The following is a 26,434-nucleotide window of genomic DNA, read 5'->3' on the forward strand; positions in this document are numbered from 1 at the left end:
GCCGTCGTGGTATCGGCTTGAGGGGGAATATACGCGGCTGTGACTATAACCGAAGAAAGAGGTAATACGGTGGCCATTTGATTGTGAGGTATTCTAGGTCAGGTGAACAAAAGGACGTAAGTTTCTGTATGTTACCACAATCACACCATGAGTAGTTAATTATGAATCATACACTCCCGCCTTCTTCCCGGAGAGTTCTTTATTCCTGTCTGCGCGATGAACTGAGAACCCAGCTCGCTGTATGGACGGGGACAGTATATCTGTGAAACAAGAGTATGTTAAAGTCCCTGATGTCTCTCTGGAAGGAGATCCAGCCCTGACCTCGTCTACTTTATTGTTCAGAGACTGAACATTAGCGAGTAATATACTCAGAAGTGGTGAATGGGGTGCCCGCCTCTTGAGTCAGACTTGAAGTCCACTCCGAATACCTCTTCGCCGCCAATGGCGACTTAGAGCAGACTCTGGGATATGTTCAATTGCCCTGGGGGGTACGAACAAAGAATTCAAATTTAGGAAAGTTGTATTCCTGGTTGTAATGCGGGTGAGTTACCGCCGCTCTGATATACAAAGTTTTTTTCCGGCTGTATGTAACAAAAAAATGTTCTGGGATAATGTAAAAAGTAATAAAAACAAAATACTGCAAAGTTGCTTAGGAGCTAGAAGCAGAGCTTCCATGTCAGTCGGCGCCAACTGTGTATGGGGGTTAGGCTAGTGAGTTTACTACGTGTTACTCATCTTGTTGGCTGTGGAAAAGTAAATGTGGACTGTTATAATAACAGCACGTGAATTTCAAGTTTAGGGCAGCAAATTTTCACCATTATTTTCACCATTATAATAAAGCATTCCATGCATCCTCGCATTTGCAGACTTATGTAAGACAGTCAATTTAGGCTAATATAAAACAAACGTTTGCCATAAAATAAACTGTTCAATGCATTGTGTAGTGGCATAGAGTAGGCAGTCTATAGCAAAGGAAAATGTTGGCCTTTCATTAACACATTTCATGCAATTCTACTACATTTTATATGACTGGAGACAGTACCAGAATCTTTTAATACCAAAAAATTATAATAAAATAAAAACACAGGGTAGCCTACGAAATGAGGAGACAAATCAATACAGTGATATCCATCTAACCTGGAGAGAATTATTGGCCAGACCCAATGGTATCCCCGTTGAGTATGCATAGTCGCTGTCTATGGCCTATGCTCTTCACTGGGCTCAATAAGACAGGGTACTTTTAACTCAAGTTGAGTGAAAAAAATAAAAAATAAAGTGGAAACCATTCCGCTTTCCAGACTTCCGCCGTGTTTGTATTTTAAATCTTGCTATATACACTTGGCTGGGTCTCTGCTTTGCAAGGACAGTCGCAACTGGACAGTCGATTTTAGAGCTGTAATTTAATGTATTTTTCGTTGTGCGCCCTTCTGACTGTAGACTATGCGATTTAAAAAACAAAAAGCTAACGATCCTGTGGCCAAATCATGATTTCTGCTGTAGTGTCCTATTGGGAATGAATGAGTTTATTTATCCCCTAGTCTTATGGACTCAATGCCTACGTATTCTAACATCTTCAAATTTCTCATCAGAATTGGGTAAAAATGACACCATTGCATGTTCTGTTAAGATGAATTACCATAAACTAAATGTGATTTCTGGCATTCTGAGCACTGTGGGTGGAAGCCCTAATCAGGTTGTACAACCATTACATATGGATCCGGAAAATGTTTAAAAAAATGTCAAATGTCCGGAAACCCTGATATCTGTTTAATGCATACGGTATCGCTCATGTTGCCGGTATCAGCAGTATTGTCGACACACCCATCCCTACCTGCAAGTTGACCACGGCGCAGGCGGTGAACATGTGGACTCGCAGGTGCAGCTGCTGCCACTCCACACTGGTCTCGTCCACCGTGGACTGGGTCTGCTGACGCTTGCCATCCAGTGGCTGAAACTGTTTGGACTTCATGTTCAGACCCACGGTGGACTCGGTGAAGATGGTGGTCACCTATAGAGATCGAGGGAAGAGCAAAGGATGGAGAAGAGTAGTAACATTCATGGGTTTGTCATAGTTCTATAAAATGGAGTTTAGCCTCTTAACCTCAATAGGGTCTATAGTCCTATTCCATTTCGAATCCTGGGGTTTAGGGAAATGGAACTGACGAAGTCTGATAGAGAATGGACGGACTGAGGCAAATCAAATGAATCTCCTTACAAAACAATTTAAGAACCAAAATAGATGGGAAAATGTAATTTTATACAACATGAATGTAATGACTACATTGTCCAACTTTGATGCTACATTTAATCTGTATTGAGAATGTGGCCAGTGAATCAATAGACTGCATTCAGAAAGTATTTAAACACCTTTCTTTTTCCACTTACATTACAGCCATTTTCCAAAATGGATTAAATTACTTTCCCTCAATCTACACAATAACAAAGCGAAAACAGGTTTATTTGTGTGTGCAAATCTATTAAAAATAAAACAAATACCTTTACATAAGTATTCAGACCATTTGCTATAAGACTCAAAATTGAGCTCAGGTGCATCCTGTTTCCATCGATCATCCTTGAGATGTTTCTACAACTTGGGTGTCCACCTGTGGTAAATTCAATTGATTGGACATGATTTGGAAAAGTACACCTGTCTATATAAAGGTCCCACAGTTGACAGTGCATGTCAGAGCAAAAACCAAGCCATGCGGTCAAAGGAATTGTCCGTAGAGCTCCGAGACAGAATTGTGTCAAGACAGATCTGGGGAAGGGTACCAAAACATTTCTACAGCATTGGAGGTCCCCAAGAACACATATGCCTCCATCAATCTTAAATGGAAGAAGTTAGGAACCACCAAGACCCGTCCAAGAGCTGGCCACACGGTCAAACTTAGCAATCAGGGGAGAAGGCCTTGGTCAGGGAGGTGACCAAGAACCCAATGGTCACTCTGACAGAGCACCAGAGTTCCTCTGGAGATGGGAGAACCTTCCAGAAGGACATCTCTGCAGCCGTCCACCAATCAGGCCTTTATGGTGGAGCGGCCAGACGGAAGCCACTCCTCAGTAAAAAAGGCACATGACAGCCCGCTTGAAGTTTGCCAAAAGGCACCCAAAGACTAATCAGATCATGAGAAACAAGATTCTCTGGTCTGATTAAACCAAGATTGAACTCTTTGGCCTGAATTCCAAGTGTCACGTCTTGAGGAAACCTGGCACCATCCCTATGGTGAATCATGGTGGTGGCAGAATCATGCTGTGGGGATGGTTTTTCAGCAGCAGGGACTGGGAGACTAGTCAGGATTGAGGGAAAGATGAACAGAGCAAAGTACAGAGAGATACTTGATGAAAGCGGTCTGGAGCAGGTTCAGGGACCTCAGACTGGGGCAAAGGTTCACCTTTCAACAGGACAACGTCCCTAAGCACTAGGCCAAGACAACGTAGAAGTGGTTTCGGGACAAGTCTCTGAATGTTCTTGAGTGGCCCAGCCAGAGCCCGGACTTGAACCTGATCGAACATCTCTGGAGAGACCTGAAAATAGCTGTGCAGCGACACTGCCCATCCAACCGGATAGAGCTTAAGAAGATCTGCAGAGAAATGGGAGAAGCTCCCCAAATACAGGTGTGCCAAGCTTGTAGTGTCATACCCAAGAAGACTCAAGGCTGGAATCGCTGCGTCAAAGTACTGAGTAAAGGGTCTGAATACTCATGTAAATGTGCTAGTTACACAGCCCGCAGAATCATGCTCAGATCACATGAAGAATTTGCGAGTCAAGTTTGGAAAAACGTATGTTATTCAAATTAAAAGCCCAATGAATACTTGCCTTTGTGTAATGATAACTCCAAAATAAATGTCCCACATGCGGTTGAAGGCACGTATAAATAACTGCACGAGGACAGACATCACAGTTCCAAATAGTAGCTAGCTAGAAATTGAGCAAAAATTAGTTCAAAGAAAAAGGATAGCCAATGAACATAGGGTGTTCCACCAAGTGGACATCGAAATATGTATTTGAGGTATCAGTGAAAGCTGTGCAGAGAGCATCCATGTCTTGGACTACAACTTGTCCCGACACTTCCAGACAAAGCATACAGAAAAATAGCAATAATGTCTTCAGAGCAGAGGGCAAGTGCATCGAAAGAGTTGCAAAAGCAGCAAGGACTTAACAAAACTGCATTCAGCAAACAGAATTGCGAGAGCTAGCTATGTACTGTCCCACAAAATTGCTAAACATAGCAAGCCAGTCGCTGAGGGCAAATTCATTAAAGAATGTTTGACTCTGCCCCGACAAGAAAACAGCTGTTTGAAAATGTTTCCCCTGTCAAGATGAACAGTGACACAGTGGGTTGAGGACATTGCAAAGAATATGGAAGAGTTGAAAGACTAACAGATTTCACCTATTTATCCTTGACCCTGGATGAAAGCAGTGATGCACGTGACACTGCGCAGTTGATATTCTTGCGAGGCATAACCCCAGATATCTTAATTATAGATGAGCTTGCACAGGGAAATATTTGAGGTGGTTAATAAGTGTGTGGCAAAGCTGGGACTGAGTTTTGAAATGTTATCCAGTGTGACCACTGATAGGTGTCCAAATTTGATAGGAAAAAACGTTGGCCTTTTGAAAAGGATACAAGATTAAGTAGCTGAGCTGAACCCAGATCAGAAAAGTATTTTCCTGCATTGCATTATTCATCAGGTGCTCTGTAAATGTGTTCTGAAAATGAGCCATGTTGTGGATACAGTCTAAAGTTGGACGAGACAGTTGGGTTATGCAGATCTCCCCTACCACACAAATGTGAGATGGCGGAGTTTGGGAAAGGTGCTTAAAAAGGGTGTGGGACCTGCAGTCGGAGATTGGTGAGTTTTTGCAAATGAAAGGAAAATGTGGATTTCACTCAACTGCAAGATGAAGAATGGTTGGCTGATTGCCTTCACCGTGGACATCATGGCCCTCATGAATTAACTGAATTCCAAACAAGGGAAGGGCCTTTTTGCACATCGGATGTACAGCCTTCAAGAGAAAATTACTCCTGACCCGCCAAGTAGAAGCCAACAATCTCACCCACCTTCCGACACTAGTCTGTTCCCTATCAGATGACCAGCGGGAGAAGTATTCAATCGCTGCTGCGTGCTTTGAGCGAACGGTGAATTCTCGTCATTGAGGATTTCAAAGTGTTAGAAAATAACATGCAGTTGATTTCCTCTCCCTTCACCTTCAATGTGGATAACGCTCCCACTGACCTGCAACTTGAGTTTATCAATCTTCAGTCTGACTCAGTGATTGGAGAACTATTCAAAACAATGTCACTGACGAGGTTCTATGCATCTCGATGAACAAAACTTTCCAAAGAGTCATGCTCAGAAGATGTTTGTACTGTTTGGGTCATCCTATGTATATGGACATACATTTTCAGTGATGAAACAACAAGGCACAGATCATCTTCTACGTACTCACCTCTCAGCAATCCTGCGCATAGTGACATCAGAAATTATACCCGACTTCACTGCTCTAGTCAATGCCCATCAAAGACTTCACTCCTCACACTGATTGAGTAGTATAAATGTAATGTTGAGCTCTCGTGTTTGTGTGTATACCCGTTAAGAGTTCTATCCGAGGTGCTGAATGCAGTGTACTTTTCCCTCCGTGTAGTTCATTGCATTTTTAATAATGAAAATACCTACCAAAAGGAGAACATGGATGTGGTTTATTTCTGTGCATGTTATAAAAGTAGCATATCTGGATGTGATTTACAGTAGATAATCACTCAGTCATACACATGTATAATCCTGTAATATGATTCTGGCCCGCGATGGCAAAAATATATTCCAATGTCGCCCTCCATGGAAAATAATTGCCCAGGCCTACATATTTGCAAACATTTCTAAAGCACTGTTTTTGCTTTGTCATTATGGGTAGTGTGTAGATTGATGAGAAATAATATTTATTTAACATACATTTTAGAAGGCTGTAATGTAACAAATGTGGAAAGAGTGAAGGGGTCTGAATACTTTCCGAATGCACTGTAACCAATGTGGTAGAAACATGGGAGTACGCTTCACTAAATTTAATAAAAAGCACCAGATCGATTATCGGTCTGTACAGTAGGGGGCCATTCGTTCGCCATTTGTTCACGTGGTGTGTTAGAGACCACCCGCCCGCCGGTGGGTGGGGAAAGCCACTGTTTGGAGCGTCAGCCACACCCCACAACCAGCATTGCAGGCTGCAGCAAGCTAGGCTGCAAGGCTACGCCCACACCGGAGGCCACTCAGCCTTGTTAGGCTGCAACGCACCTGGGAAATTTAAGGTGCTGCTTGAGTTAAGCACGGGAGAGCTCCTAGCTGGACGCCAGAGGCTGATCTCTACAGATATTTGTTTGAAGCCCTGGACATTGTGTTCCACAGGAAGTAGTGACTGGACAACAAGTGAAGCTGGTAAGCAGACCAACTAGTATAAAAGTATACCTAAAAGGTTATACTCGCGCATGTTGGACTTGTCATTGTTGCTATCCTACCAGCCACGCCTAGCGAGTCGTTACAACATGTAGAATCTGTTTGTACTTGGATTGCAAATTACGCCAGACACTCGACAATCCTACTGGTCTGTCCATAGCTTTAGTATTAGCAGCAACCTTCTCCTAGGCTAGGTTTGTTTTTGCTCCCAACCAGTGGAACAGGAACAGTGATAGTGAGAAAGGACCAGACAAGAGTCAATATTATCACACTGCCATCTGTCTCTCTAACATGATGTCGTCACACCCTTATGACTCCGTGGCAGACAGGCACAGGGCCATAGCCTTCTACCCAGACTGGCAAACACGCCCCACAAAGCACAAAAGTAACAGAGTGCTCCTCTCAATCTAAATAGTGTCATCGTCAACTTCGCTAAAAGAGAGCACAAGGTGCCGCAGTTCTGTCCAATATAATACGTTATCCCCCCCGAGCTTAAACTGAACCATAGAGTCCTGCATTGGGTCGGTTACCCACGGTTCCCTTGCACAAAAACCAGCTGGCGGATGATATGAAAACATTTTCACCCGTGGGTCGTCCAGCAGTTCAGAACAACTATACAGCAGGTCGGAAAGCGTTTTAAAATCAAGATAAAACATTTTTACAAACCCAGGACCTGGTGTTGAGAATTCAATTAGGCGAGCGGTGAGGAAGACATGGCCTAGGCTACCAGCCACATATGCAGCAGGGAACGGTCTGTTGTGGTGCTGAGACATTCCTAATTTGTCCATGTGCAGAGCTTATGTTTGCACCTGCCACACAATACATTGAGTGTACAACACACTAGGAACACCTGCTCTTTCCATGAGACTGACCAGATGAATGCTATGATCCCTTATTGATGTCACATGTTAAATCCCCTTCAATCAGCGTAGATGAAGGGGAGACAAGTTAAAGGATTTATAAGCATCGAGACATGGATTGTGTATGTGTGTGCCATTCAGAGGGTGAATGGGCAATACCTTTTTTTTCTTCTTCTTCTTCTTAAAAAAAAAAAAGAAGGGGTATGACGAGGTATGATAGTAAGTGCCAGGCGCGTCAAGAACTGCAACGCTGCTGCTTGGTTCCCCCCCACACACACGTTTCCCGTGTGTTTCAAGAATAGTCAACCACCCAAAGGACATCCATACCTTTCATTTCAGTGATTAGCGAGCTGTACACAGTAGAGGTCGACTGTTTATGATTTTTCAACGCCGATACCGATTATTGGAGGGCCAAAAAAGCCGATACCGATTAAAAATCGGTCGATTTTTTAAAATGTATTTGTAATAATGACAATTACAACAATACTGAATGAACACTTATTTTAACTTAATACATCAATAAAATCAATTTAGCCTTAAATAAATAATGAAACATGTTCAATTTGGTTTAAGTAATGCAAAAACAAAGTGTTGGAGAAGAAAGTAAAAGTGCTAACTAACAGAAACAAATGTGCCCAGAGTTTGAGAGAAATAAGCTTTTTGTGCATATAGAACATTTCTAGGGTCTTTAAATTTCAGATCATGAAACCAACACTTTACATTTTGTTTCATATTTTTGTTCAGTAGATCACGTGGCAGCCAAATCCAGTGTTCGACTGACATTGTTGATTCAGAACAACAATAGTTCTGCTCCTGCCAGCTCAGACCTCTATAGTGCCCGATGCGGGATTCTAACCGCCAACCCTCCGGCTACAGGTCTGCCTCTAACCTCTGGGCCATCCACTGGCCACCTTCAAACTCCACGGGGTCAGTTTTTTTAGCCACACAGAATAAAAATATGAACGCAAAATGTAAAGTGTTGGTTAGGGCTGTTGCGGTGACCGTATTACTGCCACACTGGCAGTCACGAGTCATTAAGGCAGTCAAATTCCAGCATTTCTACTTTTCCAAGATATGCCACACCTGTCAGTTGGATGGATTATCAAGAAGCTGATTAAACAGCATGATCACACAGGTGCACCTTGCGCTGGAGACAATGAAAGGCCACTAAAGTGTGCAGTTGAGGGAGCGCACAACTGGCATGCTGACTGCAGGAATGTCCACCAGAGCGGTTGCCAGAGAATTAAATATTTCTCTACCATAACCTGCCTCAAATGTTGTTTTAGAGAATGTGGCAGTACGTCCAACCGGCCTCACAACCGCACCATGCTCTACCAACTGAGAGACCACTTTAGAGGACCATTATTTTATAGAGTGTTCTCACCAGTTCACTGGCCTGGTCGATGGTGAAAACACTGCAGTTGAGGCGGTCGCGCACGTCGATCTGAGCGTCGGCCAGCAGGGAGATGAGCTGCTTACACTCGTTCTGCATGCGTGTGAAGGGAATGGCGATCTCGTCGTAGTACAGCTGCTCTGACAGGATGCCTAAGAGGCGAGGCTGGACCAAGGCTGACACCACCTGACACTCCTGAGGCGAGAAGTGGGGGGGGGGGGGCAGGAGTCAATGAAACAGTTTGCGAATATACGGCTGGATATATGCAGTTGAAGTCAGAAGTTAACATACACCTTAGCCAAATACATTTCAACTCAGTTTCACAATTCCTGACATTTAATCATAGTAAAAATGCCCAGTCTTAGGTCAGTTAGGATAACCACTTAAGAACGTGATGTGTCAGAAAAATGAGTGATTTATTTCAGCTTTAATTTCTTTCATCACATTCCTAGTGGGTCAAAAGTTTACATACACTCAATTAGTATTTGGCAGCATTGCCATTAAATTGTTTAACTTGGGTCAAACGTTTCAGGTAGCCTTCTACAAGCTACCCACAATAAGTTGGGTGAATTTTGGCCCATTCCTCCTGACAGATGCTGCTGGTGTAACTGAGTCAGGTTTACGCCTCCTTGCTCGCACACGCTTTTTCAGTTCTGCCCACAAATGTTCTATAGGATTGAGGTCAGGGCTTTGTGATGGCCACTCCAATACCTTGACATTGTTGTCCTTAAGCCATTTTACCACAACTTTGGAAGTATGCTTGGGGTCATTGTCCATTTGGAAGACCCATTTGCGACAAAGCCTTAACTTCCTGACGGATGTCTTGAGATGTTGCTTCAATATATATATCCACATTTTCTTCCCTCATGATGCCATCTATTTTGTGAAGTGCACCAGTCTCTCCTGCAGCAAAGTACCCCCACAACATGATGCTGCCACCCCCGTGCTTCAGTTGGGATGGTGTTCCTCAGCTTGCAAGCATCCCCCTTTTTCCTCCAAACATAACAATGGTCATTATAGCCAAACAGTTCTATTTTTGTTTCATCAGACCAGAGGACATTTCTCCAAAAAGTACAATCTTTGTCCCCATACGCAGTTGCAAACCGTAGTCTGGCTTTTTTAATGGCGGTTTTGGAGCAGTGCCTTCTTCCTTGCTGAGCAGCCTTTCAGGTTATGTCGATATAGGACTCTTTTTACTGTGGATATAGATACTTTTGTACCCGTTTCCTCCGGCATCTTAAAGGTCCTTTGCTGTTCTGGGATTGATTTGCACTTTTCGCACCAAAGTACGTTCATCTTGAGGAGACAGAACGCGTCTCCTTGCTGAGTGGTATGACAGCTGCGTGGTCCCATGGTGTTCATACTTCCGTACTATTGTTTGTACAGATGAACGTGGTACCTTCAGGCATTTGGAAATTTCTCCCAAGGATGAACCAGACTTGTGGAGGTCTACAATTTTTTTCTGAGGTCTTGGCTGATTTACCCATGATGTCAAGCTAAGAGGCACTGAGTTTGAAGATAGGCGTTGAAATACATCCTCAGGTACACCTCCAATTGACTCAAATGATGTCAATTAGCTTATCAGAAGCTTCTAAAGCCATCACAACTTAGTATGTAAACTTCTGACCCACTGGAATTGTGATACAGTGAATTATAAGTGAAATAATAGTCTGCAAACAATTGTTGGAAAAATTACTTGTGTCATGCACAAAGTAGATGTCCTAAACAACTTGCCAAAACTATAGTTTGTTAACAAGAAATGTGTGGAGTGGTTGAAAAACAAGTTTTACTGACTCCAACCTAGGCATATGTAAACTTCCGACTTCAACTTTATACACACCTTCAGATGTCGGCTCAAGCAGAAGTGACTAAATCGGCCTACACGGGAAGTTAACACGAGTTTGTTTGAATCCCGGTCATAAAGACCTTTCTGAAATAAATCCTGACAGCATTATGGAGAACTCCTATCCAAACAGAACAATTACAAAAACAGACTCAGGTTCTACCTTCTGCACAGCAGCCCACTCACAGAGGACCAGGGCCACAGCGATGCGCTGCAGGGCAGACTTGGAGTTGAGGTGGAAGAGGAGCAGCTGGCCCAGCGACTCAGCCGGTCGGATGTCCTGTGAGGATGAGTTGACCTGCGGGTCGCACATACACCGACACAAGGCCCCCAACAGTCTGAATAGAAAAATAAATTGTTAGGCATTCATAGTAACTTAGTGCAAATGTTGTAACTGGATTTGTCGCAATTCCACCATCATTTCTTTTTTTCTTGTCTTTTGTCAAGAGAACACAAGTTTCAGTTTGCATACTGGTTTGTTAAATGAGAACAATGCTGGAATGTGTTAAATGTTTTTCACCATACTAGGACTCCAGGCACTAAAGCCTTGTTCACATTGGCAGTAACTGAAATCCAATTTTTTTGCATATCCGATTCAAATATATATATTATTTTTAATTATTTGAGCATTAAGGCCTGCAGTGTGAACAAGGCTTAAGAAGCCTGGAGACCAACGATGCCAGATGCAGAGTTGCTCTTGCCTTGACTAACGAACAGTCCAACCAGAGTAGCAGCTGGCTGCAGAAACCATACAGTGCTGCGTTGGGTTTTTAAATCTTTGTCTCTCAGGATCCAACAATAGCGTCAACTCAGTTTTTTGTCAATATCGCAAGGGATCAAAATTAGATGCAGAATAATAGAAAGAGAGGGACTAACTTTGCAGCCATGAGGCGAGCCCGTGTCACCACATAGTCCCGCGTAATTGGGTCCTCGGTCACAGTTTCCGCCCCAGCGATATACTCCTGAACAGTCTCCTTCACCTGAACCAAGGCTCCCTGGCGAGGCTTACCTCCGGCCTTCTCCTGTCAAATCAGAGAACACATGCGTCAAAGCCTGGGAAGTGGTCAGTAGGCACGAAACGGAAAATAACTGTCCGGAAGAGACTAGTACCATCTGAGGTTGTCCAATAAGAAACACATTTGTTTTCCGTTGCAAAATATTTAACAAAAATGTAAGTGGCCTAATGAACCTGACCTTAGACAACTGGATCACTGCATCATACCAGAGAAAATACATTAACCTATCCCATAAAGAAGCCCTGTGTAACATTAGTACAAGGACACTTGAGAATACAACAACCTGTAACTGATGTAACGGTCAGTCCTAACTGAGTAACCACCCTCTCACCTTGCAGCGAGCCTTGACTTCCAGCAGCATGTTGATGTCTATGGGGATGTGAGAGGCTTGCATCATCAGGCAGAGCCAGGCGCCCATCCAGGGACAGCTGGCTGCCACCACGTACTGCTGAGGGGCCTGGCGCAGCAGCTCTGTCCACACCTACAAGACATGCGCTTATTAAAAACATTAGCCAGGATATATGACCTCCTGGATAGAGCGTGTGTGACAAACCTTTTGGATGAGGTCTAGGATCTCCTGATTGCTCTCCAGGATGCAAGACTGGAAGATGTGTCGGAGCATGTCTTGCAGGACCTGGTTGAGCCATAGCGCGCAGCTCTGCAACGCCACAAAACAGACTTCAGTGATGAAATCAGCCAAATTGTATAAACAGTTGTAGTCATAGTTTAGCATTTCAAATCACTGGCCCAATCTCAAATGGACTCCTACTTGTTGAAATCTGAGAGGATTTGATTGGTATAAGCAATATGGTGAAACTTTCCCCTAGTCCATCAGGGGGGGGGGGGGGCAAGGCGGAGCTATTACCTTATTGCTTACACCTATCCAATCCTCTCAGATCTAGACTAGTGCATAAGGCTCTATTGGCATCTTTCCCTTACAAACCCACCTGGTCAGCTTTGGATAGTAAGGTAAAGAGGGTCTCTAATGCGGCTCGTCTGACTGATGATATGGTGTGTCTAAGGAATGGCCAGACCCGAGGGACAAGGACCGTTAGGGACTGCTGCATGCTGGAGGGACAAAATATAAAATTGTTGGGCCTGTTAATAACCCTTGCACAAGTTGTCCTCTGAAACATCTAGTGTGACTTGCATGTACTATGACCCCAAAAAACATGTACAACTTTCTACACTGCCATGTTCTTAAACAAAAGAACCCAGAAATATAAAATGTTTAAAAAAAAATCACTGGTGAGAACTTTGCACAGCCATATCAAACGCCATAGACTTTCCAAGACAATTGTTCTTTAAAACAACTACTGTTAGAGTAACATTTTGAACTATAGAGCTTCATTGGAATTCCCCTTCGAGATGAAGTGGGAGAAGAGGTTATATCCGTACAGAAAGGGAGAGGAGACACTCACCTGCACTGTCGGACCTGGGGGTAGGTGAGCAGCGAGGACAGTAGGGTCATGATGCTGTTGGTGGAGGCCGTCAGGTCATCCAGCTCCAGGAGAGCATCCCACAGGGTGTTCACTATGAACGGGACCTGAGCAACAAAGACACAGCGGGCAGAAGTTAAACGGAGAAAAATGCTACAGTTAGCGTGGTAATGAAAAAAATAGAAAATAATTCTGCAAATGAACTACCTGGGCTGTGTTCATGTTTTCCTTTGCATTCTCTAATCAGCATTTACTGGACAAGCCCAGGTAGCCATATGGTGCTTACTGAACACAACCCTACTATGAAGTAGTATATGTAGAAATATTTTGAAGATAAATACACAACGCAGAGGACAAAAAGTCCAGAGTAATAACGATCAATGTAAAGTGTTTTTTCTGTCTTAGGGAATTAATGAGCAATTTGTCTTCTGAAATAGGATACTTGCCATTGGCCCAGTTTAATTGGTCAACCACAGGCTAGGGCATGGTTATAAAACTACATCCTGTATCTTTGTTCTGTGGAGAGAATCACTGAGGACAGGGGAGCATGAACATCTACATCTCTGTATGATTTGTTCTCTTTGAATAAACCCATTTTCCTCCCCCTGATTTGCTTTGAGGTCTGTTATATTGAAGAATAACATCAACTGCTAACATACACAACACCAAGAAGGTAAGCCATGAGATGGATAGGACTAGGTGAGGGGTGAGGTTGGAGAAAGGCTAAAGGGCAGATAAGGTGACCAGACGTGGAGAGGGACCGAGGTGAGATGCTCCCGTCTGACCTTGTTGGGGAGTAGCTGTACAAAGCCGTCCACCACAGGGATGAGGGCCGCGGCTGCCACCGCTCTGACGTCATCATCCAGGTCCTGCAGCCCCTCTGTGATGGCAGGGAGCACCCGCGGAAGCATAGCGGAGATCAGGTCCTGAGTGGGAGAAAGAGGGGGCAAAAGAAAAGAGCGAGAGAAAAAGTTATAGAAAGACATTGAGTCCCGTCTACACATGTAGAAAACACTTGTTTTACTGACTTATAGTGGATCACACACATCATGCATAGTGGGCATCAGATGCAAGCAAACAGGACAGGAGCAGGCGGTTGTTGGTACCTTTCGGACAGCCAGGGCATACTTGATGCCCAGAAGACCTCCGTGCCGGACCTCCCACTGGTCCTCCGTCAGCAGCTTCAGCAAGATGTCTACAGTCATGGCAACGCCGCTGTCATTCATGTGGCGCAAGGCCACGCCCAGTGTCTGGGCACAAGTCTCTCTGACCGGAGCCACCACCTGACCAGAAAGGAGAGAAAGACTGCATGTTAGACATACGGGTGCTTATGAGTCAGGCGTTGCTGTAAGTAGGGTTACAAAATTCTGTAAACTGGCATTTTAGAAAGTTGTCAGAATTTTTCAACATTACCCCAGAGAGCATAAATAACATTAAATGTAATTCAGCCATCCCACTCAATAGCATGGTATGCTACAAGACACACCTCATCAGAGACAAAGTCTCCAAAACGGTCCAGAGCAAAGACACAGAGCAGCCTGATAACCACGTCCTCCAGCCACTCCTGGTGCTGCCGCGCCATCTGGGAAAGGTCAAAGGTCAGCCATCTATTGTGGTCATATCAATTAGAGATAAACTGAACTATTCATGTTCGGAGGTTGCATAGAGCAGGGTTTCCCCAAACTAGGTCCTGCCCCCACCGCCGGACACAGCCGATTAAGATAATCAAAGCTTGATAATGAGTTGATTATTTCAATCCACTGTGTAGTGCTAGGGTAAAACTCGAAAAAGTGCACGGGGGGGGGGCTAGCACAGAGGAGTCAGATACAGTACCTGTTCTGCAGTGCATTCCACCAGCTTCCCACCTCCAGCACCTTGAGACTTGAGGATCTCCCTGAGGCCTGTGCCTGCACCGTGACGAATCTGGACACACAATCAGAGCACTCGTAGCTTCACAGATCAGTCTACATGCTGCCTGTTATGTGTTATACAATGGATACAATGACAACTACATAAGGAGTTGTAGGATTACAGGTGACGTGAACAGGTCTGCTAGGACTCGGAAGGTCATTACCTCCCATGAGGGGTTGAAGAGGTCGTTACAGAGCTCTTCACAGAAGCTCTCCAGGGGCCACTCCTGGGTCTGGAAATAAAGCCCAAGACGAATCAGAACTGTTCAACGTTTGGACAAAGACACTGATTTCATAGGAGTTCAACTATACCGTCTCTATCTCCAGACGCCTAGTCAATTGATTCTCAAGTTCTGCGTAAAACGGTTTACATTGATTGTATTCTTTATAAGAGCTTTATCGTTGGTGACCCATTTCTTACCTCGTCTAAGAGGCTGGAGTTGTCTGGAACAGTATCGATTAAGACTTTATGCTCCATTGCCGGTTGATCGATGACTACGTTGGTAGTTTTCCTGCGCTTCTCCTCGGGCTCCCCATCAAAACTGTCATTACTACAGAAATAAGAATGGAAATAATCTCAGGTCAACCAATTCAGAAAGACCCATCTCCTACATTATACAATGCCGATGGAAACCAAAGACAGAAAGACCTGGGTTATGTTCATTAGAGCAAACAGCCATCTGTACTTGTCCAATAAGAAATGCTCATTTACACCTTCCACTCAGTTTCAAAAATATTTGTTCAGTTTGGTGCCCAATGAACACAACCCTGTCTAAAAAGCTTTGGAAGAAATAGGACATACCTTCTCTCGTTGGGATCCATGTCTTTGGATCGCTGCTTGGCCACTAGCTTGGCCATCCTCTTAGCCTTGTTCTTCTGTCGGTTGCTCATGCCTGGTCGAAACTCTGAGTCTATTATCTCTGCCGCCTGCATGGGCTGAAAATGGAACAATAACCATTGAACATTAGTCTCTAGTGATTGAACAAAACAATTGCAAACATATTTTTCAGACAAAGTAATAAGCTACAGACATCTTAAGATGGGAGTCATTCATTTCTCTGACCACAGAGACTGTTCCTCAGACAGGGAGCATAATGTGGTGTTTTCTTCACATCCTAAAGTGAAGACAGCACATGCACCCTGAAAGGGGCAGGTCAGATAAGTGGGGTTGACCAGGAACTCTGCCATCTTGGCTTTGCATCAGGTCTAGTTGATCATTAGGATAGACCCAGAAATAGTTATGGACACATCACACCACCCCTAGGTTTCCTGCACGCCAACTCAGATGGAAAGCTTGCTTTCTGCAATTTATCTGATGTTTTTCCCCCCAGACTATAGCCGCGTCTGAAAACGTTACTAGCGGTCACGTCCTTGCTTCCTCCGTCCTTGTTTCCGCAATGCCTTCCTCAATTTTCTGAGGGACCTTTAGCCTCTCCCCCAATGAGCTTTGAGAGGCATTGAGGAAACAAGGACGGCGGAAGCAATGATTTGACAGCTAGTAACATTTTCAAACAGTCTGAGCCAAAGCATGTCAGGACCTACTCCAAGGTCTTCTTACCAGACATCCCAATCATGGTTGGACAAGTTACAGCATGCCTCCTCGGTCCAGGTACGCATAGCCACGTTGACTGAAGGGTCCAAAATATACCTGGCAAAGTTTTGAGGTACTGAAAGAAACGCCAAGCTTCTAAGCCCAGCCTCACACCCTGTCTGCCACTGTTGTGACCAGATTAACCCAGACTTAGAAAGGATAGTAGCCTGCACTTGATGCTACCTGGGTGGAGTTCAGTAGGCTTTGAAATGGAGGGATTACCTGGACTTATCCAATAATAAATACACTTTTGTTTTTGTTGTAAAATGTTATAGATTTTTCGTAGCATGGCCTAATGAACACAACCCTCAGTATTAAGCTTCGTAGGATGCTGTTCAAAATTTAACGGAATTACCGACTCAATAACAGCGTAAAGGAGAGTTGGAAATGGAGGTAGCGTGACTGACTCACCACGTGGTTGTGGGAGCTGGAGCAGGGTCCAGAGCCCTTCCCTCCCTGTCCCTTAGGGCCAATGGGCGTGGAGATGTACTGGGTGTCCAGGTCCTCATCATTGAACAGCTCCATCGTGTCCATGCCGATTGCGGCACCTATGTCCAGTCCCAGCTTCCTCTGCAGCAGCTTCCTCTGGCGGGTGAGACGCTCCTTAGGGTCCACTTCACCTGGCATGAGAGAGCAAAGAGATGGGGTATGAAGCTTGTAGAAAACACCAACTACAGAGAAACAAAAAGTATGTAGAGAATACATGGACACATATGGCTGGTTTCCTGAACACAGACTAAGCCTCTAGTCCTGGAGTTTTTTTCCCTCAATGCAGAATCTCCATTGAATGTGCCTTTTAGTACAGGACTAATGTGCACATCACTGAAACAATCCAACTTTGATGGGGGCCACAAAATCTGAAATTCTACACATTTTGCCATGGGGCAGAAATACATTTGTAGTTTCTAATATGATAGCTGACCACTAAACAAACTAAGCGATTTCAAATAGTTTTTAGCTGACATGGGTTAATTGACTATCAGTGACTGGCTTTAGAGAAACTGCTGATGCACAACCACATTTCGAAATTGCACCTCGTGTGTTCTACTATTCTAACTCAACAGAAAGTTGAGACCACGACTGATCAAAGGGCCTTCAAAAAGGGGGGCAGCTTGCCTCCAGTTGCCCATCTCTGCCTTAGGGTATAAATATAGGCGTCATTCTGTATATTTCTATGGTTACGGGAAATAAGTAGGGAGGTATACTGGCAGGTAGGGAAGTGAACTACAGATCAGGCTGTTGATTCACAGCAGAGCACTAAAACATGAGCCGTCCCAAAACATCTTGACCAGATGAAATACAGTCAGAGTGATGACTACAGGATGCTGGGGGAACACAGCCAAGATACATCACCACTATAAAGTTGAGAGAGAGGACAAAAAAAAGGTTGGAGACATTTGAATTAAAATTGTATTCAAACTTGTCACATGGATCATAACATTGTCATGGAAAAGCAAACGAGAGAATACAGATCCAATAGACTAAAGGAAAATAATATGGGCCCTGGTTCAAAAATAGTGACTTTATAGGGACTACAGTGCATGGTGCCATTTGGGACCCAGCCATGGTCTGAACTGTGGTCACTGACACCAAGGGCCAGGCACTGCGAGTGAGATTCAGAATGCAGATGCAACAAATAAATCCTGACACCCTACAGCAGGCATAGTCATTGCGCATCTCGAGAGACGAGTCTCTCTGTAACGTCATTGGCGGCTCTCGGCAATCTGAATTAATGAGTTTCTCAGCTGAACGCGCCACTTACTCATGTAACCACTGTCCTATGAAGTAACATTGGATATCCGCTATAGCGGCTGGAGCAAACAGACCGGTAACAGTGGTTTCTAGCTCGTATCGAAATGGTTTTCCTACATATTTGGCTCTAGCTTTTGAACGGTTGGAGCTATCAGCGACTATGACCCCATGCCTGAAAGCAAAGAATCTGGAACACATGACATGTTTCCATCTATAACAAGCTGTGCAGGACACTTTAGAAGGCAGAGTGACAGATCTGAACAGAATGATATAATAAATGTATTCTCTACAAAAGATCATACAAAGATAGTTGGTGTCCCGAGCAAACAAACTTCTTGGTCCACTAGCCACTGTGGCGGGTAAATGGAAAAATCTACCAGCCACTTAGATTTTGTAAGAAGAAATGTTATATAATATATTGGTGAATTTCATTTCATTTTTGTGACCAGTCTTAACCCCCCCCCCCCCCCAAAAAAAAATCAGATGAGCCAAAAATGTTCAGCTGCCACTTTAAGGGCGGGAGGTTAATGGTAACGGGCCACTCAAGTCATGTTAAGTGTGGAGTCTGAGATTTTAGATCTGACTAGTAGTAGACAATATTTATTCGGTATCAGTTGAAGCAGACTCAAACTAACATTGAAAAACAAGACCTTCAACAAAATATAACTAGCCAAGAAACACAAGGACAAAGTCTCACTTTGAAAAATGAATATAAGCACAGTGCACAAAGCGCCCCAGGCCAGGCAGTGTTGCTCCCCGAGATGGGATATAGATGTATTTCCTTGTGCGATTAGCAGCTATGAAACAAATGGCAAAAATAGTTTGAACAGCTAATGCTGCATTTCTGCTATAAAATCACAACTCGTACATGTGCGCATACTTGACTTACCTTGATTTTTATTTGCAAATGCAAAGCTTGCACTGCAGAACCCTGCAAACTGACCACCCGCCTACATGGCTGGTGAAAGACAATAAGGTGTCAGCATGCTTAAGTTCGGCTAGCCGAACGAGTGTCCTCGCATTCTCCCTTAAGACCTTCACTTGGAAAAACTAGAAAAGAAGCAGCAATAGTTCCGTTTGTCTATTTTGAGACACCGTAGCCAGTATACACTTCCTCAAAATAGTCAGAATTAATCTAAGATAATTGAATGACAGATTTGAGTTGACGTTTTTGCCAAAGAGATCTTAGTCGTGCAATTTTACATTAAGTGGTTTGGTGCAGTATTTTGCAATGAAAGAAATTAGTATGAAAATGAGTTCTCGTTGAATGCCAAAGACATTTCGTCACACCAAAACATACTTCCTTCAGACTAAAATTTGGCATTACCTGATTTGACATCTGTGCTATTATAAAGCCATATAAAAAGATTAGAACAATTTGTCTGATACCCCAAGTGTCCTTAAATCGAGAATGAAAGAGCTTGACGGTCCATGTTAATAGTATTTAAAATGGCATTTATATTAATCAATTTGATATCATGTATGAATTCATTTGATTTTATGACCCCCCCAAACCCTGTCCTCCGAGGCTATGGTGGCATGCCCAGTGAGGTTTTTTCACAAAAGAGCACGAAAACAGCCTAGCAATGTGGTCACATACTAGATTCTTCCATAACATTCCTTTAACTTGATAACAGACAAACCAACCTATTAGGAGCCTCTTATTACTGAGCACAAATGTTCGTAGGACGAGTTAAAAGTAAAAAAACAGATGTATACCAGACTTGTCATCCTCGACCTCAAACTCAGCGCCGGCAGAACCCAGTAGAGAAGCACCATGTTTGAGGAGGCGGGAGATGTCAAAACGGTAGAAACTCAAACGGTCAGAGTAGGAGTCCTCCGGGTCCTCCGCACATGACTCTGGAAGAGACAAGCATCCCCACAGCACCGTAAGTTACAACAATCAAAAGTGAAAGTTATCTTACATTCAGAATGGGAACCATACTTTGCTGTTGAGTGGGAAATATTAGATCAGGAAAAAGATAAACCCGCACACTGCACTTGCCGGTATCACCCGTTTATTTAAGTGTTTCTTTTCAATGTTAGAACATAAGCCTTCACACATACACACAACTCATCACCTATTGTCAATGGTTACTTAAGAGCAGCTCTGACATCAGTTGTATAACACCTAGAGCAAACATTTGCCAGTGTGTTCACACATACCTACTCAAACTGATTCCTGGTGGCGAAAACAAAGCTGGAGGCAATGTCACAGGTTCCACAAAGGCCATTTAAAATGCTAATCCTGTGAGTAAGGGAACGTTAAGGCTTTGTTTGTTTCCTACCGTCAGGAGTGTAACAAAACAGAGGCACTTGGCTGTGAATAACGTGGCAGGTTAAGGTTGGTTCACCTTCTTTGGGCTTGGGTGATGGGTTCCACTCTGGGATATTCTTCACAATGGCCTCCACTGCTTGACCCGCAGCGATACGCGTGTCCCAGTTTGGACTTCTCAGGTATGTCAAAACCTGTAGGTTATGGGTGAGCAAGAAAACACAGGAGTCGTAGGATGTAACACATCTCAGATCAGATGGTGGGAACTTATGCACTACACCAGATCAAACAGTCCACTTGTTTAATAAATCACCTCAACATGCCGAGGAAACGAAGACAGCGGGCTATTCAGCAGTCTATGACCTTTATGGGCCTCCATTTAGATTTTTTCCAGACTAGGTAAAGAAGGGTTTGACAATCTGTATGGGTGGTTAAAGTATGGATGCCCTTGTGGCTACACTACAAGCAATGAGGTAGGGAGCTGACAAGTGTGGACTCCCTGGATCATATTCATTAGCACATAATGTAGCAAAATGAAAGAAAAAAAATCTGACAAGTTCAAGTAGTCCCTCCCTATTTCAGTCTTTTCTTCCTTTTGGTGCCCAATGAATACGACCGTGGTGTAGATAGGGACCCAACTGTGGCACTCATGAGGAAGAGGAGACTTACCTTCGACAACAGGTTGTTGAGCTCATGTGGGTGGAGTTTGACTACATCTCCCAGCTGTTGAGCAGCAGCCTTCCTCGTCACCGGAGTAGTTCCAGTGTCAAGCAGGATAAAAAGACGATCAAGCCTGGAAGACGAGAGTGGGAGAAAAAAGTAGATACGAAAATATACTATGCATGCATTGAGCTCCATTGCATATGAGAGAAGAGACTTGAGAAGCTGCATTAGTTTAACATTATACTTCCAAATGTAACAGAACAACGAACTCCATGGAGCATTGTAGAACTCCGGTCTTGTCGACAGTATCCTAAGTGGGAACTTGAACATCCTAGAGAATACCGTGCGCGAGATAAGAGTATTGAACACAACTCTGCTAAAAATATAACAGAGGGCCATTAAAAAAATAAATAAAAAAAAAAGATTCTGTGCTGTGGCAACATGCCCAGCCACTCAGTAAAACAAATCCAACATCTCTTGGCTACCCATTAATACAGTTACTACTAATACTAATTGAGGTACATCTTGTTTGGATTAGGAATAGTTTAGAAAAAAATATATATTTTACCCTTTGAGCATTCAAATGATCCAGGTGGAAATGTTTTGATTTGTTATTGTACTACCAACTAGGTAATTTGATATCAAAATATAAATCGGATGTTCAGATACAAAGCGCATATCATTGAAATTCAAGATCCAGAAGTTGTCTGGAGCCTGGCTAACAGTCAATGGATAATTGCATCCAGGTAGCCTTCAAGTCACGTTTATGGATACAGTCACCGGACAGTTTATTAGGTACACCACCCAGTTCACAAAAATTGATCAATCCTACAGACAGTGAGTCATGTGAATGTTAGAATGGGCAAAACGAGTGACCGAAGAAACTGAGCATGGTATGATCGTCGGTGCCAGGCGTGCCAGATCCAGTGTCTCAGAAATGGTTGGCCTCCTGGACAGTGTCAATGATTTACAGAGAATGGTGCGACAAACAAAAAACATCCAGTCAGTGGCAGTCCTGTGGGCAAAAACAGCTCGTTGAGAGAGGTCAAAGGCGAATGGCAAGAATCGTGCAAGCTAACAGGCAGGCCACAAACCGATAAATAACGGTGTAGTACAACAGTGGTGTGCAGATCGGTATCTCAGAGCACACAACTTGTTGATCCTTGTCACAAATGGGCTATTGCAGCAGACAACCACACCAGGTTCCACTCCTATCAGCTAAAAACAATAAGGGGCTCCAGTGGGCAGGCAATCACCAACACTGGACAATTGAGTGGAAAAATATTGCCTGGAACATGACAGCAAGTTCTGTTTTCTTGAGTTGCCATCGCAGTCCAGAGACCTCAAACCCAATAGAGCATCTTTGGGATGAGATGGAGCTGGCTGTGCGCAGCATGAATGTACCGTGTCCAATCTGCAGCAACTGCGTGATGCCATCGCGTCAGCATGGACCAATCAAACTTTATTTATAAAGGCCTTTTTAAATCAGCCGATTTCACAAAGTGCTGTACAGAAACCCAGCCTAAAACACCAAATAGCAAGCAATGCATGTGTAGAAGCACGATGGCTAGGAAAAACTCCCTAGAAAGGCCGAAACCAAGGAAGAAACCAAGAGAGGAACCAGGCTCTGAGCAGTGTCCAGTCCTCTTCTGGCTGGAACGTCTCTGAAGAATTCAGGCTGTTTTGTAGGGGGGGACGACGACACTGCCAATTGAGTGTACGGCCTATATAGCGTGCATGTATTAAGGCTGCAGGGGCTAACCAGAGCCAAATCCCCCACTAATGCATTAGCTGAAGGTTTCAAATATGCATCCTCTTGCAAACCCGAACTGAATGCCATCAACTAAAATGTGTCTTCTGCATTTAACCCAACCCCTCTGAAGGTGTTGGGCCTGCCTTAATCGACATCCATCCCGGGGAACAATGGGTTAACTGCCTTGCTCAGGGGCAGAACGACAGATTTCTACCGTTTCAGCTCGGGGATTCGATCCAGCAACCTTTCGGGTTACTGGCCCAACGCTCTAACCACTAGGCTACCTGCCACATGAGATTAAGATCAGAAACCATTGTTTTAGAGCAAACTCATTTACACATGCTGGATATGACACGCGTGAAACAAACCACCCTACAATAATCATACGTTTGGGAAAGTAATCTCACCAAAATAAATCTCTGGATGAAAAATGAGCGATAATCTAAATTCACAAGATGACATATTGGCACGTTCGCAAGCAGATGGCACATCAAGTAACAGCTAAAAGGTAACATGTCTTTAAGACCATATTATCATGATCAATTGCATGTGACAGGTCTGCTGGCAACTAACTAAATGTATCTACTTAACGTTAGCTAATTAGGAATTGCTGTCGTTTTTGTAGCTAGTAACTCAGTAGTAAACTGGCTGGCTAAACTTGCTATATAAAACTTAGGTAGTTAAAACTTGTTTGGCTAGAACTAACGTTACCTAGTTGAAAAACGCATGCCATGAACCCAAGCGCGGTTGGGCCGATATCGTGAACCACCACCGGCCGTTGTGTGTTAGGCTAGCTAGCCATCAACACCATGCCATTGCTTGTTCATGCTAACAAGCTAGATAAGTAGTGGCTAAGTTAATATTGGATATATAGTAAATACATAGTTAGGGAATCTCACCTTGAAACGGCCATGACGATTAATTTAATGTGTAAATGTGCTCTTTTGTGATCCGTATTGAACAGGAGCGATCATTTATTTAAAGTTATCCGCTTTACTTGACGCTAATCCAAAGCGCTAGCTAGCCTAGCAAGGGAGGCCGCTAGTGCGTCTCCTCTCACAGCTCACCACCCGAAACCTGTCGAAATGAGTTCATCAAATCAGGTCTTCAAAGTAGGTCCCTCTTGTCTCTTCAATAATTTCTTCCTCCGAAAAATGTAATTTATTAAACTTATATCACCCTAAACCTGGTATTAACCTTCTGAACTACTCCCAGATAAGTACTTTAATCTAATAAGATTTAAAGAGTAATTTTTGTGTTCGCTAAAGGGAACCCAGGAGGCTGATTTTATATGAGGAGCCATCTTGCATTTATTCCTTCCTCCATAGCAGGCGCCAGCTGATTGGTTACAAGTAATTTCAGCGACCAATCGAAAAGCACATTAAAGAGGAAGTGCACAAAGCGGCAAAAAAAAGAAAAGAAATCCTCGCAAGAATTACTTGTTTCCCCTTTCTAATTGACAAAAGCCCTCCCACGCGCCTGTCATTCAACAGAGAACCTTTACCAACAGTGCCTGTTCAACCTCAGGAGGCTGAAGAAATTAGTCTTGGCCCCTAAAATCATGACAAACTTTTAGATGCACAGTTGAGAGCATCCTTTCGGGCTGTATCATCGCCTGGTATGGCAACTGCAATGCCCGCAACCGCAGTGCTCTCCAGAGGGTGGTGTGGTCTGCCCAACAAATCACCGGTGGCAAACTACCTGCCTTCCAGGACACCTACAGCACCCGATGTCACAGGAATGCCAAAAAGATCTTCAAGCACATCAACCACCCGAACCACGGCCTGTTCACTGTTATCCAGAAGGCGAGGTAAGTACAGGTGCATCAAAGTTGGGACCGAGAGACTGAAAAACAGCTTCTATCTCAAGGCCATCAGACTGTTTAATAGCCATCACTAGCCGGCTTCCACCCAGTTAGGCAACCCTGTACCTCAGAGGCTGCCGCCCTATATACATAGACTTGGAATCACTGGCCACTTTAATAATGGAACACTAGTCACTTTAATAATGTTTACATACTGCTTTACTCATCTCATATGTATATACTGTATTCTATTCTACTATATTTTTGTCAATGCCACTCCGACATTGCTCAATCTAATATTTATATATTCCATTCTTTTACTTTTAGATTTGTGTGTTTTGTTGTTAATCGTTTTTAGATACTACTGCACTGGTGGAGCTAGGAACACAAGCAATTCGCTACACCCGCACTCACATCTGCTAAATATGTGTATGTGACCAATAACATTTGATTTGATTTGGAAAGGTACAGTATGTTACTCACTCTATGAAACCAACCTGTTGCAACTCAAACCTCATGGTGATAAAATAAATAATACAGTTAATGTAACTGTCCATCAAAGCTTCATCACCAATAAAGTCTTTAAAACTTTTCTTGTGAGTCACAAAGTCGCATCTTTCAAAAAAATGGTCTAGCTCAAATGTATTCATTTTTGAAGTGTCCAGCTGCTAAATTTGTACATTTCACAAAAATTATTATTTCAGCAAGCAGCCACCAGCTGTCATAGCTGAGTTTCAGCATCAGGAGCTGACCAGTGCTGAAACTTTCAGTGCCAGGCTCATGCAAAGAGGATACTGTTTATTTAGCGCACACTGTCTGGTCTGGCAATAGATGGCCATAGCTAGCTAACACAGTGGAGCAGTGAAATTATGGCGAAGTGGAATTATGGGGAAGAAATCTCAGACTTTTGTTGGGTATAGTATAGAATCAGCTGCTATCTAGCAACAGTGAGGGAGCTGTCTGAAGAAAAGCCTATCAAATTCTAGCTAGCTAGCATTATGCATTTGGCAGGAACCTAACTAGCAAACTAGCTAGCTATACTGAGACAAATATGATAACTAGCTAGCTAACTAACCCCTTTCATCTGTGTTGAGAGTCTAGCTAGCTACTTATTTTCCTACAATGTAACCATGATTGTATTACTGGTATTTTGTCAGAGTTTGTTTAAGTGTTCGTTCTAGTTTGTTTTAGTTTGGCCACCATGGTGACTTGGCGGCCAGGTCTCACTAGAAGAGGTTAGTGGGTATTTAACTGAATTTAAGAAATGCCTATCTCATTTTTGCTCAAATTCAAGGTGACTCTTGAAGAAATAGGCTATCGCTTGGCACTAGTGAAACACTTCTGGATGACACATCCATCTGGCATTTGTTTCGAGGATCGCTAAAGAGAATAAGGAAAAGCTTCAACTTCAAGATGGAGTACACATCCAAGAATGGGGTATTGGCATTTGGCATACTGCTTTTAAAAAATCATTTTCAGTAGCGAATTGTGCATTTGATTGTTGTTGTTGTTGTTGTTGTTGTGTGTCTGTTTACTTGTTGACCAAATTTGAGAGTGATACCACAGCACCCTCATATCAGGCTCATCTGAAGTCAAGAAAGAGGTAGACTCATGCTCCAGGAATACAAGGCGAGATATCTAGTTGTGGTTAGAGTCAGTCTATCAATCCTCAATAGACGCTATAATCA

General features: G+C 43.5%; 1 protein-coding gene across 1 annotated transcript in view; it reads right to left on the reverse strand.

Moving 5' to 3' along the window:
* Positions 1 to 24,229, reverse strand: part of btaf1 (BTAF1 RNA polymerase II, B-TFIID transcription factor-associated) — a 58,605-nt gene extending 34,376 nt beyond the window's left edge. The window contains exons 1-20 of the mRNA XM_038991763.1: positions 23,842 to 24,229; positions 21,196 to 21,319; positions 20,606 to 20,720; positions 19,971 to 20,111; positions 16,911 to 17,119; positions 15,711 to 15,844; positions 15,330 to 15,459; positions 15,073 to 15,141; positions 14,832 to 14,921; positions 14,485 to 14,580; positions 14,105 to 14,281; positions 13,784 to 13,924; positions 12,981 to 13,105; positions 12,507 to 12,627; positions 12,113 to 12,217; positions 11,891 to 12,040; positions 11,420 to 11,565; positions 10,707 to 10,881; positions 8,692 to 8,895; positions 1,832 to 2,008 (exon numbers count right to left, since the gene is read on the reverse strand). Coding sequence (XP_038847691.1) covers positions 1,832 to 2,008; positions 8,692 to 8,895; positions 10,707 to 10,881; positions 11,420 to 11,565; positions 11,891 to 12,040; positions 12,113 to 12,217; positions 12,507 to 12,627; positions 12,981 to 13,105; positions 13,784 to 13,924; positions 14,105 to 14,281; positions 14,485 to 14,580; positions 14,832 to 14,921; positions 15,073 to 15,141; positions 15,330 to 15,459; positions 15,711 to 15,844; positions 16,911 to 17,119; positions 19,971 to 20,111; positions 20,606 to 20,720; positions 21,196 to 21,319; positions 23,842 to 23,855 — 2,643 coding nt within the window. The 5' untranslated portion in view covers positions 23,856 to 24,229. The remainder of the gene's footprint in view (positions 1 to 1,831; positions 2,009 to 8,691; positions 8,896 to 10,706; positions 10,882 to 11,419; positions 11,566 to 11,890; positions 12,041 to 12,112; positions 12,218 to 12,506; positions 12,628 to 12,980; positions 13,106 to 13,783; positions 13,925 to 14,104; positions 14,282 to 14,484; positions 14,581 to 14,831; positions 14,922 to 15,072; positions 15,142 to 15,329; positions 15,460 to 15,710; positions 15,845 to 16,910; positions 17,120 to 19,970; positions 20,112 to 20,605; positions 20,721 to 21,195; positions 21,320 to 23,841) is intronic.
* Between the last annotated feature and the right edge of the window lie 2,205 nt (positions 24,230 to 26,434).

Source organism: Salvelinus namaycush, chromosome 4, assembly GCF_016432855.1.
Source record: "Salvelinus namaycush isolate Seneca chromosome 4, SaNama_1.0, whole genome shotgun sequence".
Taxonomy (NCBI): Eukaryota; Metazoa; Chordata; class Actinopteri; order Salmoniformes; family Salmonidae; genus Salvelinus; species Salvelinus namaycush.